We start from the raw sequence: 13,546 nt of genomic DNA, 5'->3' as shown, positions 1-13,546 counted from the left end.
GAAGGTAGAAGAAAAGGAAATCAAGCTGAAGAGTTTGGTGAAGAATAAATCAGGAGAAACAAAATAAAGGAAATTGTTGTGTGATGTCCCTTCAAAAATACTTGCTCTCACTGCTGGAAAACTTTCTTTTGCTGACTGCATAAACTTTTGATGCCTCCACCATTCCGATGAGGACCACCAACACATTCTCTCCATGTCTAATATTCCTGGAAAGATCAAGAGGACTCTACAGCTTTGTTGATTCCAAGCGAAATGCCAAGTACTCTTTGTCAGTTCCGAGACACTAAAAGATCATGCAATCTGCTATTCCGAAGAGGGTCCGTTGCTAATGGACAAAGAAACATCCATTGCTACCTTTAATCCAATAACAAAAGAGGTACTCCAATATCCATATGTACAATTTATTGGCTATGCATTTTCAAGTTTCATTTTTACACCTTGTCCTTCTTTTTCTTCAGATTCTTTAGCAGTCGTTGAAGGGTTGCCTTTTTTTCCGGGTTTCTAATGCTGGTCCCGATACTTTGATTGTGAACGGACAAAAAACCCTTTAAATCTGGCTAGACTTATGCCTAAAGTCACTGGAAGTCCTTAAAGTATGTGATTTTAAATGTTCAGGGGCCAATCAGAAACAAAATATAAATAAGGGGCTAAAAGTAGATAACCACAATAGTTTAAGGATTTCCTCAGGTTTTTAACGACAACCTGGATCTAAGCATAAAACTTTCTCAGGCAATTCTGGCATATTGGGCCAGCAAAGGGCTCTATCACCTACATGTATTCATCACTATTGAAAGCAAACTCAAGCAGAAAAGAGAACTAGCAGGACAATTTACAATGCTGAAATGGTTATGCGAGAATTAATTCCCATCTGAGTACACTTGGACAAGCAACATGCCTGGTAACCCGAGTACGTCGTAACTCGATACAGATTTAGAAAAAACATACAATTGCTTCTACCACCATTCGCCTGTTGAATGGTAGCAAATAAAATCATAAAGGGAAGATAAAGAGAATTAATTACTTAAAAAGAGTCGTTGCTCGATCCGATTGTAAGGTTACTCTCCCTTGGCTTCCTTCTTCTCTTCCTTCGGCTTTGGCTGCTCCTTTGGCTTTGGCTCCTCTTTTGGCTTTGGTTTGCCTGCCTTGGGTTTCATGAAGCAGAAACAGGAGCAACAGGGGCACTGGAATAAGAACTTCATGCTTCTCTCTTCCCACTATCCCAAATGGTGCACACGGGAAAGTTTTTGTGCTTTAGCCCTTCTTGTTTCTTTTTATCTTCCGTTTTCACTAGAATTCTTTTGGAGAATAGTACACCTTTTACTGTTGGATTCCATTTCAATCGCTTTCATGATGACTGGCCATGCTATCAATAAGACAACTATATGCTGGCATGAAATTGCTTTGGGTGGGCAATGACAGTGAGGGAATTTGGGGTACCCTACAAATAGGGAACTTTGGTGGGCCATTAACTTTGAAAAGAAGGGACTACTTTTTGGTTTAATCAACTCACTATAAGAAATTTTGGGCAGGCAACTGGCAAGCATTATAGAGAACAGACTTCTACATTGTTATTATAAGAGAGCTTTCTTGAACACCATACCAACTACTGTTAGACATCATTCAACAATAGAACATGTAAACAAGCGGTGGGTAAATCCATCATTGAAGGAGCAATAAGAAATATAACAGCGCTCAATAGCTATTAAAGCAAATTTAATCACTCCTTTCTCCTACTAGCGGATGGTTAACAGATTCCTGAGAAATGTGTCGGTTGTGATAACTGACAAGGGCAGCTAGAATCTTTGCATATGTTTGGTTGATTGCGCAGAGCTTGAAGGACCCGATAATTATTCACAGCTTAGATCGCCCCTGTGACTATCAGAAAACCAAAACCCTTTTGGAAGATCATCATACATAGGGAAAGCCTAGAGTAGTTCATCTGTAGTAAAATCCTCTATTATTTACCCTGTGAACAACGATGCGAGCGACAATTACATGCCAGTCTAGAATGCAATAGATTGACCTGATGTCCGAGTGCTGATTAGCATTCTCGATTGATTCTTACCAAAGAGATAAAGGATTTCCATCACCAAGATTAATCACTAACCATTATTATGGTATTCGATTCAACAGATTATAGTAGTATTCACATACTTGTATCTAGTAGCAAAAGGAGGCAAACAGGTAAAAGCATAATCACTGGATCTTCACAGTATTCATAAACTTTCACAAGCCATCTTTCCTGCTGTATGCCAGATAAGAGAGTTTCATTTTCTCTTCTATTTATCAATTTTACAAACATGTATAATCCTATTTCAGTAACTTACATGTTTATTTTGAAATGAACAACAAGACTAAATCTACCGCAGCTTGGGCTCCAGGAAGACGCTACAACAAGATTTTGGAACTTTCAAGCTTCCAGGACTCTGTAGTAGAGCACTCTTAATCTTACCTCAACAGTCAAAGTCATGTTTCAGACATGTCATGTGGAAAATGCATAATTGAGATTCTCGTTGTTTTCATACTTGAAGAATATTAAAGTTGAGCCAATGGTTTTATTTCTTTGGGCCTAGAATCATAGTCATAAACCCCAACACCGCGTTTTCTGCCAAGTCGACCAGCATCAACATACTGCACAAGAAGAGGACACGGAGCATATTTACTGTCCCCAAGGCCAGCCTGAAGAACTTTCATTATTGACAAGCAAACATCAAGCCCAATCAAATCAGCAAGCTCTAGAGGACCCATTGGATGGTTTGTCCCCAGCTTCATTCCTGTATCAATGTCTTCCTTTGTTGCTACTCCAGTATGTAAAGCATGAAATGCTTCGTTTATCATTGGCATCAGAATTCGGTTTACAATGAAGCCAGGATAGTCATTGGAGCAAATGACTGTCTTTCCCATCCTGCAAATCCAGTGGCTCCAATGACTTTATTATGTAAAAGCATAAATATGAAATTATACAAGTATATATCTATTCATCTACAATAGACATGTCAGAAAATTATATTTCAAACTTCAATAGCTGATAAGCCTTTGTGCAGGGTTACTGTTAAAGAGTTTCAAGAATTGTAATATAGCCCTATACTTCCACTTATCTCTATCAAACAGACCGAATTCACTCCCAAATGTGCATGCTTTGACAAGAAGTTGAACTCACATAACTCTAGCACTATGCCACAACCAGAAATGTATTCCAATGCTAGAAGTATGACATAGCAACTTCTCTGAGGAACTAATCTGTGGACTTGTGTTTTCCGTGGAGAGGGCCCTATTCAGAGCACTATGACATGTCTACTTTGCCTGTTGAGGCAGAAAGGATGCAAATTTTGCTAACGTCACTAGCATATCGATGACAGAGGAACACTGAAATCAATCAAAGTGTGTAAAAGGCATGGAGTATGTTTGTTGATAAATATAAGATTTAACATTAAATCACCTCTCAGCCAAGCATCTAGTGGCATTATAAGTATCATCTGATGTATCTGCCCCCTTAATAATCTCAACTAGTTTCATAATAGGTGGAGGGTTCATAAAATGCATGCCGATCACCTGCAACATGATACAGTAAATGAGGGGAGCTCATATAACCAACCTGACCAACAACGCAAGATTAAAGGCAACCAAGCACAAATACTCAGAAGTTATCTGGACCTTCATTTTTCACTTTTACCTAAACCTATAAGTGTAAACAATGACAAAATTGCATATTGATTCATCAAGTATCAAGCACTTCAAAGGTAACCTGGCTGGGTCTGCTTGTTGCTGATGCTAAACGAGTAATGGAAATGGAACTTGTATTTGATGCCAAGATTGCAGAGCCTTTTAGAATTTTATCCAATTGAACAAATAACTTCTTCTTCACATCCTCAGACTCAACAACAGCCTCAATCACCATATCAACTGAAATAAGATCATCCAGACTGGAAGTACAGCGTAAACGCCTTGCAGCATCAGCCTCTACAGCCTGTTAAAAAGTTACAGCAGGGGGAAGAAAAGACATTATAACTTACTTTTTAAACACTTGGGCTGTCTTCGGTTCTCCATAAGGATTCCAATTGAAATTAGAAGTGCATCCTACTTGCTTGTTTCGCTACATGGCACTAGGATGCAATTCCAATTCCCCATTGAATTCCAATTCTGATAGATAACCAAACACAGCGTTGAAGTAGTTGACTTTGATTAAGCTTCAACAGCTAATCCAGGTATTATTCTAAAATGCTAGTACTAACTAGTACCAAGCTATGATTATGAACCCCGTTTCGATTTAATTATTCAATTAAGTTTGTCACCTGGGTTATTCTATTAAAGGGATTAGTATCTCCGGCCTTCTACCGTTGCAACACAGAATCTAATACTATAAGGACAAATACACCCGCCAACAACAATTAGAAGAGGGGGAAAACATGCAAGCTCGTTACGAATGAGACATTAGTGTTGCTCTAACTCCACTTAAATTAAGCATTAAATTACATAAAGATGCCGAGTTTTCTACAAAGAACTTCAAAAAACGAAAAGCGAAGATGGAAAGTTCATTTTTTACAACAAAAGAAATAGATATATGGGTGATGGAAACCTGGGAAAGGTGACCCTTTGAGACCAGGCGTTCAATGTTTTTAGAAATTGAATTGTGGGCTCTGGAGAGAGCTTCAGCCTCAGTATCATGAAGCCAGACGTCGACGCCGTTGACGACAGCCAGTTGGGCGATTCCGGAACCCATTTGGCCGGCTCCAACCACTCCTATGCACTTGATTTCAGCCATGTCAGCAACTCTTTCGACTCCCCTGACAATTGACGAGCTTAGGCTTGATTCTTCTCAGGCGTACTTGATAATTGATCCGGTCCCACCATTCCCTACTATCCAAACAACTGGATTATATCCACCCAAGTACCTGCTTCCAGCCCAAAGGCAAGTATTGGTAGTTCATGGACCAGCCCGATATAGCCCTGGTCTGTCTATGGTTTTCCAGATTGGAGTAGACGTATAGAAAGAAGACCCGCCCAATGAGCCCAAGCAGAAATTTGATAGCATTTGAATGACTCTTTGACATGGGCATGTTTGAGTTGTCCATCATCAAAATCCCCCTTTTTCCCTCTCCTTATAATGCTTGCTTAGAGTCTCTCTTTTAGTATTTTTTTTTCTTAAAGAGAAAAAGACAAGCATGTCCCAATATTCATTTGATGGGGTTATTTCGAATAATAACCTTTAGTAATAGTTCTTGGATTTTATTTATTTTAAATATATTCATCGAAGTCAATAGAACCGAATACGAATGAACTTTGTCATCGTTAGTATGTTGAGGAGCAATGGCTCGGTGAAAATTATCATGCATCTTACTCAATTCTAGAGCGTGTTTGGATAATAGATTGTTTGGGATATCTTTTGAAAAATATATATATATATATATATCGTAACACTTTTGCATGTGATTTACGTGAAATTAAAAGGCAATTAAAAATTTTGTTGACGATGCAAGCAAAAGTTTTTGAACTGAGGGTGATGTCGTAAAAGACTCGACGATTACAATTTGTGTTACCCAGCCCTTCTTCTTTGTGTTTTGATTCATTTTGGTTACATGAAAGGCTCATATCAGTAGTAATTACTCCCAAAATTTTCGAGGCTAAAAAGTTTTCTCTTACTTCTAATTGGCTTGACTCTTGAGTAGAACTCAAGCTAGCACAAGCCTACTCCTTTTGGCATCAATGCTTAATTTAGGACTAAATCTTGTCAAAGGTTGCTATCGAGCATCGACAACACGCCACTAGAGGCCAGCATTGGCAAATAATATAATATATCTAATAAGCTTCAAAACATATTAACAATTGCTTGCTAGCCCACATTAAACTGACTCAATCTGTGTTAGTGTTAAATAATTTTTTTTTTATTGGGTGCCAATAAAAAAAAAAAAAATTGCAGTGTCCATTTCTGTACTCTATGAAGAAGTTCTGGTTCGACAGTTCAGCACCCAAAAAGTCAAAAAGCAGAAAGCTTCCCAGCAAAACTCACAACTGTCACTACTGAGGATGAGTTGATATCATGGGCGAGGCATCATTGTAAATTGGAAGTCCCACTACTAATTACTTTGTAGCACTCTAAAAAGCTTGCCAAGCAAGCTTAATAATGCAATCATGTCACCTAAACCATCATATATGCCCACACGCATTCGAACACACTAATAAAAATTTGTTTTGACGAGTGGACCTCAATGTCATGGGACATTTTATTATTCTTTTTATAGTATACACAATTTTTTTTTTCTGTTTTTGATTGAATGACAACGATAGCACCTTATTGTGTCTAAACTTCGCTTACCTGCTGCTGAACTATTTGTTTTCTTACATCATTATCAAGCAAGAAATGAGAAAGAGGAAACGGAGAGAAAAAATGTTCGGTGACATTACCTCGGATTTTTTTTTTTTAGGAATGTCGGTATCACTTATTACCTCGTACATATATATATATATACACCAAATTGTTATAATTTTTTTTTTTTTACAAAAACTCCTAAAAATAGTAATCAGGACGGGCTCTTAATCCCTCGAAAGAAATATGAAAGCAGCTACTTAATTTCTTGGCCTTAATTAAAAGCAAGCTTCCTTCTATCCTTTTAATATGGTGTGCTGCTCTAATTCGATGGATCAAACACAGAGAGCAATAGAGCTACTCTTTTGAGTGCTAATTCAATTACCTTTTCCTAATTCAAGAGCGGATGTTAAGGTTTATTCTTGTTTTTAGATTGCATTTTTGGTTGGACTAGATGGTTCTTTGCGGAAGTCTCTACATGATCGTCTAAAAGGTAGAAATTCTTATCAAAACTCAAGAATTAATGATGGAACATGAAGGTTATTGGGAATTGTTAATTGTAATCCCCTTTTTGTTTATCGCAATTCTACCATTATTTTTATCATATATTTTTTCATTTATTAGACTATGTGATAATACAAATAACGAGAATATGAATAATACTTGCTATTAGGAAATCATCTTAATCAACCATCTTATTCTCCTTAAACGTAAAAATAAGAAATCTTAATGCCACCGTTTCTTTCTGTTGGTTTCAACAAATGGAAAAAAAAGAAAAGAAACGATAAGCACCATACACTATGCTATAGAATATTTTTTTTTTTTTAATGCAGTGGATAATGAAGGATGTTTGTTTATCACAAAGTTCCATAAAAAAGTTACGTAAAACACTTGGACGTGATTAAACATGCGAACCTACCTAATCTACATAAATAATTACTCGTATTCGGTATGCAGTTGGACGAATTGATTTGTAAGGTCATTACCAATTTAGGCAATTACTTCCCACAAAAATTCTTGCATCTTAGTAGAATCAAATCATCAATGAATGCTGGTAAAAGCCCTTGACTAACCACTAAAGTTGGAAGAGGAATGGATATTATTGTCGCAATCCAATCCAGCAATCAGCAACCGAGTCTCATATTTATGCGGATTCGGTACGTTCACATGTCAGTCCTACTCTCGCATCATACATAAGAAGTAGGTTTGAGTAGTTGACCCGACAACCCCTTTGGGAATGGATCTCCTTAACTTCACAAATAAATCACCTCCCAAACCCCGTGACTTCCGCCGCTCCATGCTACCGGCTACTTCCGCCCATCCTTTCCTGCTTCCCCGGTCATCATCGAATCTCACTTCTTTGACTTTTCGGTCCCGCTGCCAGCTGTTATAAAACATTCGCACTCTCTAGTCTCTACCTCAACGCGCGTGCTGCAACATTTTTTTTTTTAAAAAAAATTACACCTGAGGATTTTAATCTTAACGGATTCATAAAAGTTAATTAATGAAGCTGGTACTGAAAGCACTAAAAATCAAAGAACAGGTACCTAAAAGCATAAAACTAGCAGCACCTTAGGATAAAAAATGGTATTTTCTAACATTTAATTATATGTAAATATTATTTATAAATTTAGAAGTGCTGAAAGGATATTTTTAGACATTACATACTAGTAGTACTAAAAAGCTAAAGAGACTAGCATTATTGAAATTTAAGAGTATGTACCTAAGCATGTGACATTAATACTCTCTAAGGATAATAATGGTATTTCATAAGCATGGGGGAGGCGGGGTAATAATTGATTGCTTGTATTGATGAATTCAACACTATAATAAAACTCTTTAATATCAACAAATTTAAAATATATATGTGTTATTTTCAAAATAATTCAAGGAACTCATAATGGTGCATTAATATAAATAAATTACAACTCAAATCAATCTATAGTAATAAAAATTACATCTTAACAATATAACTCACATATAGTGGGAAGATAAATTTACGTGTAATAAGACTTGAATATAAGGTTTTTCTGTTTTTTTTTTTTAAAGAGTTTTAACTTGACCATCGAATTAAGCCTTATTGTTAAAAAACCATGCAGAGTACGTTGAAACTTTCTTCAAATTTCACAATTTTGAGGAAAATTTGGTGATTCTATAGAGGGAGCAAGGCAGAAGAAGAAAACAAAGGTAAGAAGACACCCTCCATGATTTGGTTGCCAGTTTTATGGTACACGCGCAGTGCGGGCTGTGGGGGAGCCGACGAAAAATAAGTCGTACTAAAATCTCACGCCTGTCCTCGTAAGAATGCACCAATTAATGTCCAACCTCATCCACTCATCCTTCAAATCTCCCACTCAGAACTCCCACACAATCACACGCATTTTCTAATGTGAGACTGTGGACTGCGGACAAATGTGGGTATCGACAATTGACTCAGACTTGTGATCTGTGGAAACTCTGAACGATGGGGTACTTAAACAAATTTGCCGTGCTGCATTAAAAGTCAGCTCTCGTGTCATCATTTCAAATCAGTCCACCAGTTTTCTGTCCATTTATTAACTTGGATTTTCTCACCCTCACAAAACTACAGTGTACTTTCCCTATTTTTTCTTCGCTCGAGATTTCTCAATTTCACTATTTACTGACTCAAGAGACAAAGTGGGGCTCTGTTCTTTTTCATTGTCCCTCTTTCCCCTGATTCATTGCTTGATTGTACTTCTAAAAGAAGGAACTGTTCCTCTTCACTGTCGAGGGTTGTGTTCACAAGTGACAATTGCTTCACTCTGAAGTGATGGAGCGTTGAAATATCGGTTCCCTTTTGGAGGAAAAGAAGGTTCTCTCCCCATTTCAACCTATTGATATGACTTGAATTTTAATGTTTGCTTGTTAGTTTCTGATCTAGGGATCTGAAACCAAGTGGGGTTCCTAAATTGTAGTGACATTTTTTATTTTTGTCCAAGTAGTGACATTTCTTGCTTCAGCACTAAGTTGGTGTTGTTGGTTTTTGTTTCTTAAACCCTTTTTTTTTGTGATCTTTGGGTTCTTTTTGGAATTGAGATGTTGAATTTCTCTTCATTTGGGAAATCTATGCAATGAAAGTCCAGTTTTTTTGGGGCCGGGGATGATAGCTCGGCACCTTTTTCTAGAGGCATGAAGTGTACTTATATATCTGTATCTGGGTTTCCTCACTTCAGTTTATCAATCCCCTTGTAAATTGGGCAATTTGTTGCTCTCAGATAGTTATCCGTTATCGTACTATCTTAGGATTTCATTTGATCTTTGTGGTACTGATTGGTTCTTTTACCTTCGAAATTCTGAAAAGCGATGCACCAGCAATAATGGGCAGCTCGAACTAAGTGGATAGATGGTGATGTTGGCTCTGATTACTCAGTGAAGTTCTGTTGTTTCACTAATGGTGGTCAGGGAACTTTTCCCCATGACTATCATGAATTTACTATTATTGGCTTGTTTTATCTGCTTGCTTTCGGGACTTGAAGCCCAAAGCCAGGGTTGTCATCCAAATGACCTTGCGGCATTGAAGGAATTTGCAGGAAATCTAACAAACGGCTCCATTATCTCAGCATGGTCGAATGATCTCAGTTGCTGTAACTGGGATGGTGTTGTCTGTGGTGGAAGCAGAGTGATCATGTTAAATTTGTCAAGAAACGGCGTGAAAGGGGTGATTTCAGAGTCTTTGGGAAATTTGGATCAGTTGAGGCTGCTTGATCTTTCACACAATGATCTCGAAGGTGGATTGCCTTCTGATCTTTCCAATTTGCAGCTGCTGGAATCTCTTGATCTTAGCCATAACAAGTTATCTGGACAAGTGGTGGGAGCACTTATTAAATTAAGGTCAATCCAATCACTGAATCTGTCTAGCAATCTATTCACTGGAAACTTCACTGATTTTGGTAAATTTCCCAATCTTGTTGAATTTATCATTATCAACAACTCCTTTTCTGGAGAGTTGGACTCTCAGCTCTGCAGTATCTCGAGGAAAATTCAGGTTGTTGATTTATCGTTGAACCGTTTCTCTGGTGGACTTGAAGGCTTGGATAATTGCAGCACTTCTCTTCAGCAGCTACATCTAGATGAAAATTCTTTTTCAGGCCCCCTTCCCGAGTCCCTGTATTCAGTGACTTCCTTGGAGCAGCTATCATTTTCTGCCAACAATTTCTCTGGCCAGCTTAGCCCTCAACTCAGTAAGCTTTCCAATCTGAAATCTTTGGTTTTATCCGGGAACGTGTTTTCTGGTACACTTCCTAATGTATTTGGCAATTTGACAAAACTAGAGCAGTTGGTTGCGCATTCTAATTCGTTCTCTGGGCCATTGCCTTCTAGCCTGGCCCAATGCTCTAAGCTAAGAGTGCTTGATCTTGGAAAAAATTCTTTATCTGGTGTCATTGATCTTAACTTCACTGGATTACCGAATCTGCATACTCTTGATCTTGCTAGTAATCACTTTTACGGTCCCCTACCAGACTCACTATCTACTTCCCAGGAGCTGAAAATTTTGAGTCTTGCCAAGAATGAACTAACTGGCCACGTACCTGAGAGTTATGCAAATCTCACATCTCTTGTGTTCTTATCTTTGTCCAACAACAGTCTTACAAGTTTATCTGGAGCATTGTCAGTTCTGCAGAATTGCAGAAACCTCACTACCCTCATCCTCACCAAGAATTTCCATGGTGAAAAAATCCCAACAAATGTAGGTGGTTTTCAGAACTTGATGGTTTTTGCACTCGGGAACTGTGGCCTGAATGGCCAAATTCCAAGTTGGTTATTGAATTGCAGCAAGTTGGAAGTTCTTGACTTGTCCTGGAATCATTTGAATGGAAGTATTCCTCCATGGATTGGCCAGATGGACAACTTATTCTACTTGGATTTGTCTAATAACTCATTGACGGGAGAAATTCCAAAAAGTATAACAGAGCTGAAGGGACTCGTAACTGCAAAAAGCAATCCACCAAGTCTCAACTCATCAACCAGCATTCCTCTCTTTGTCAAACGAAATCAGAGTTCTAGTGGTTTACAGTATAATCAAGCTTCAAGTTTCCCTCCATCAATATTATTGAGCAACAATAAACTAAATGGAACAATTTGGCCTGAAATTGGACGGTTGAAGCAAGTCCATGTCCTTGATCTCAGCAGGAATAATATTACTGGAACCATCCCTCCATCCATTTCTGATATGGGAAATCTGGAGGTCCTGGATTTGTCATTCAATGATCTCTACGGATCAATTCCTTCATCATTCAATAAGCTAACATTCCTATCAAAGTTTAGTGTGGCTTATAATCACTTGCAGGGAGCAATCCCAATTGGTGGCCAGTTTTTTAGTTTCCCCAGCTCAAGCTTTGATGGTAACCCTGGACTTTGTGGGAAAATCATCTCTCCTTGTGCAGTTAATAATGTTGGGCTTCAACCTGTTATTCCTGCAACTTCAAACAACAAGTTTGGTCGGAGCAGTATCCTTGGATTGACAATTAGTATAGGGGTGGGAATTGCCATTCTCCTGGCCCTAGTTCTGCTTAAAATTTCAAGAAGAGATATGGGAAATCCAATTGATGACCTGGAGGATGAAATCAGTAGGCCCCCGAGATTGTCTGATGCATTTGGACCTTCAAAGTTGGTGCTCTTCCAGAATGCTGACTGCAAGGATCTCACAGTTGCAGACATTCTGAAGGGAACGAGCAATTTCGGCCAAACAAATATTGTTGGCTGTGGAGGTTTTGGTCTTGTTTTCAAGGCTGACCTACCTAATGGCACAAAAGCTGCAATCAAGAGACTATCTGGTGATTGCGGGCAGGTGGAACGTGAATTCCAAGCTGAAGTAGAAGCACTCTCAAGAGCTCAGCACAAGAACCTTGTTTCTCTGCAAGGGTACTGCAGGCATGGAAATGACAGGCTTCTCATTTACTCCTACATGGAGAATGGAAGCTTAGATTATTGGTTGCATGAAAGGATTGATGGGAGTTCCTTTCTTAGATGGGAAGCAAGGCTAAAGATTGCTCAAGGGGCTGCTCGTGGATTAGCTTATCTGCATAAGGAGCCAAATATAATTCATCGAGACATTAAAACTAGCAACATTCTTCTGGATGAGAGGTTTGAAGCTCATTTAGCTGATTTTGGGTTGTCTAGGTTACTTCATCCTTATGACACCCATGTCACTACCGATTTGGTCGGCACCCTGGGGTATATACCTCCGGAGTACAGCCAAACATTGACGGCAACTTTCAGGGGAGATGTTTACAGTTTTGGTGTTGTTCTGCTTGAGCTTCTTACCGGAAGGAGACCTGTTGAAGTTTGCAAGGGGAAGAATTGCAGAGACTTGGTTTCATGGGTGTTTCAGATGAAATCTGAGAGGAGAGAGGAGGAGATATTTGATTCATCTATATGGGATAAAGATTTTGAAAAGCAGCTATTAGAGGTGCTTGCTATAGCCTGTAAATGTATAGACCAGGAGCCTAGACGCAGACCCTCCATCGATCAAGTTGTTTCTTGGCTTGATGCAATTGAGACTGGAAGAGCTAGAAAATAAAGAAATTTAATGTGCCTTCTAGTCTTGAATATTTCTGTCTCTTTCACATAAATATAATACTATTAACGTATAGCGCTTTTAGTCTCGCTCGCATGGTCTTTCGCATGAAATGCCCAAATTAAATGATTTTAGACCTTAAAATCACTTTCTTGTTCATACATACGGTTATTCGATGCTGTTCCTGAATACGATACGCTTCATGTGCTTTCTTGGATTCTCATTCTTTTTCACTAAATGAGGACATGCCCGATTGAATTGAAGAAATGGATAGAACGTACAAGCAATCATGCAAGATTTTTTCTTCTTCTTCTTGCTCTTTACGAGGACTGAGATTGGAAGTATAGCAGTGACAGCAGGAGCATGGTATGATCTTGGAGTGGACACACAAAAAGGAGTGGGTTTGATATGATGCAAGGTATAAAACGCCATGCGTGGCTAAAGAAAAGCCTAAAGGATGAACGAAGCGTAGGAATGTAGCAGCAGCTGGACTTAGGCACGCGTCCTTTAATTAACAAAGTGTCAAGACTTGTCACTCGATCAGCTGTGTACGGATGGTCTTGGAATTATGCACTACATTTTACATATGCGTCTCCTAAGTTTAAAGTCATGATTACTATGATTTTACCCAAAAAGTTTACCGAACTAAAGGGATTACCCCATTTCATTGGAATTTAGAACAGCAACACTAGTGGAGTTTTTGA

At 38.5% G+C, this 13,546-nt stretch overlaps 2 protein-coding genes across 3 annotated transcripts; one reads left to right on the top strand and one right to left on the bottom strand.

Moving 5' to 3' along the window:
* Positions 1-828: 828 nt before the first annotated feature.
* On the bottom strand, positions 829-4,859 carry LOC113688585 (uncharacterized). Its single transcript, XM_027206457.2, has 4 exons — positions 4,577-4,859; positions 3,746-3,967; positions 3,440-3,552; positions 829-2,905 (listed from the first exon to the last, which is right to left on the bottom strand). The coding sequence occupies exons 1-4, from the start codon at positions 4,760-4,762 to the stop codon at positions 2,536-2,538; spliced, it is 891 nt and encodes a 296-aa protein (XP_027062258.1). The 5' UTR covers positions 4,763-4,859; the 3' UTR covers positions 829-2,535.
* A 3,888-nt stretch (positions 4,860-8,747) lies between these two features.
* LOC113688504 (phytosulfokine receptor 2) lies at positions 8,748-12,876 on the top strand. 2 transcript variants are annotated; one of them, XM_027206330.2, is made up of 2 exons: positions 8,748-9,137; positions 9,638-12,876. In XM_027206330.2, exon 2 carries the CDS (start codon positions 9,717-9,719, stop codon positions 12,843-12,845), a length of 3,129 nt encoding a protein of 1,042 aa, XP_027062131.1. In that variant the 5' UTR covers positions 8,748-9,137; positions 9,638-9,716; the 3' UTR covers positions 12,846-12,876. The 2 variants fall into 2 exon arrangements, with proteins under 2 accessions (XP_027062131.1, XP_027062130.1); XM_027206329.2 differs by having other exon boundaries at positions 9,627-12,876.
* The last annotated feature ends 670 nt before the right edge of the window (positions 12,877-13,546 follow it).

Source organism: Coffea arabica, chromosome 5e, assembly GCF_036785885.1.
Source record: "Coffea arabica cultivar ET-39 chromosome 5e, Coffea Arabica ET-39 HiFi, whole genome shotgun sequence".
NCBI classification, from domain to species: Eukaryota; Viridiplantae; Streptophyta; class Magnoliopsida; order Gentianales; family Rubiaceae; genus Coffea; species Coffea arabica.
Note: the sequence above shows the minus strand (reverse complement) of the source record. Positions and strands in the feature narration are given on the sequence as shown.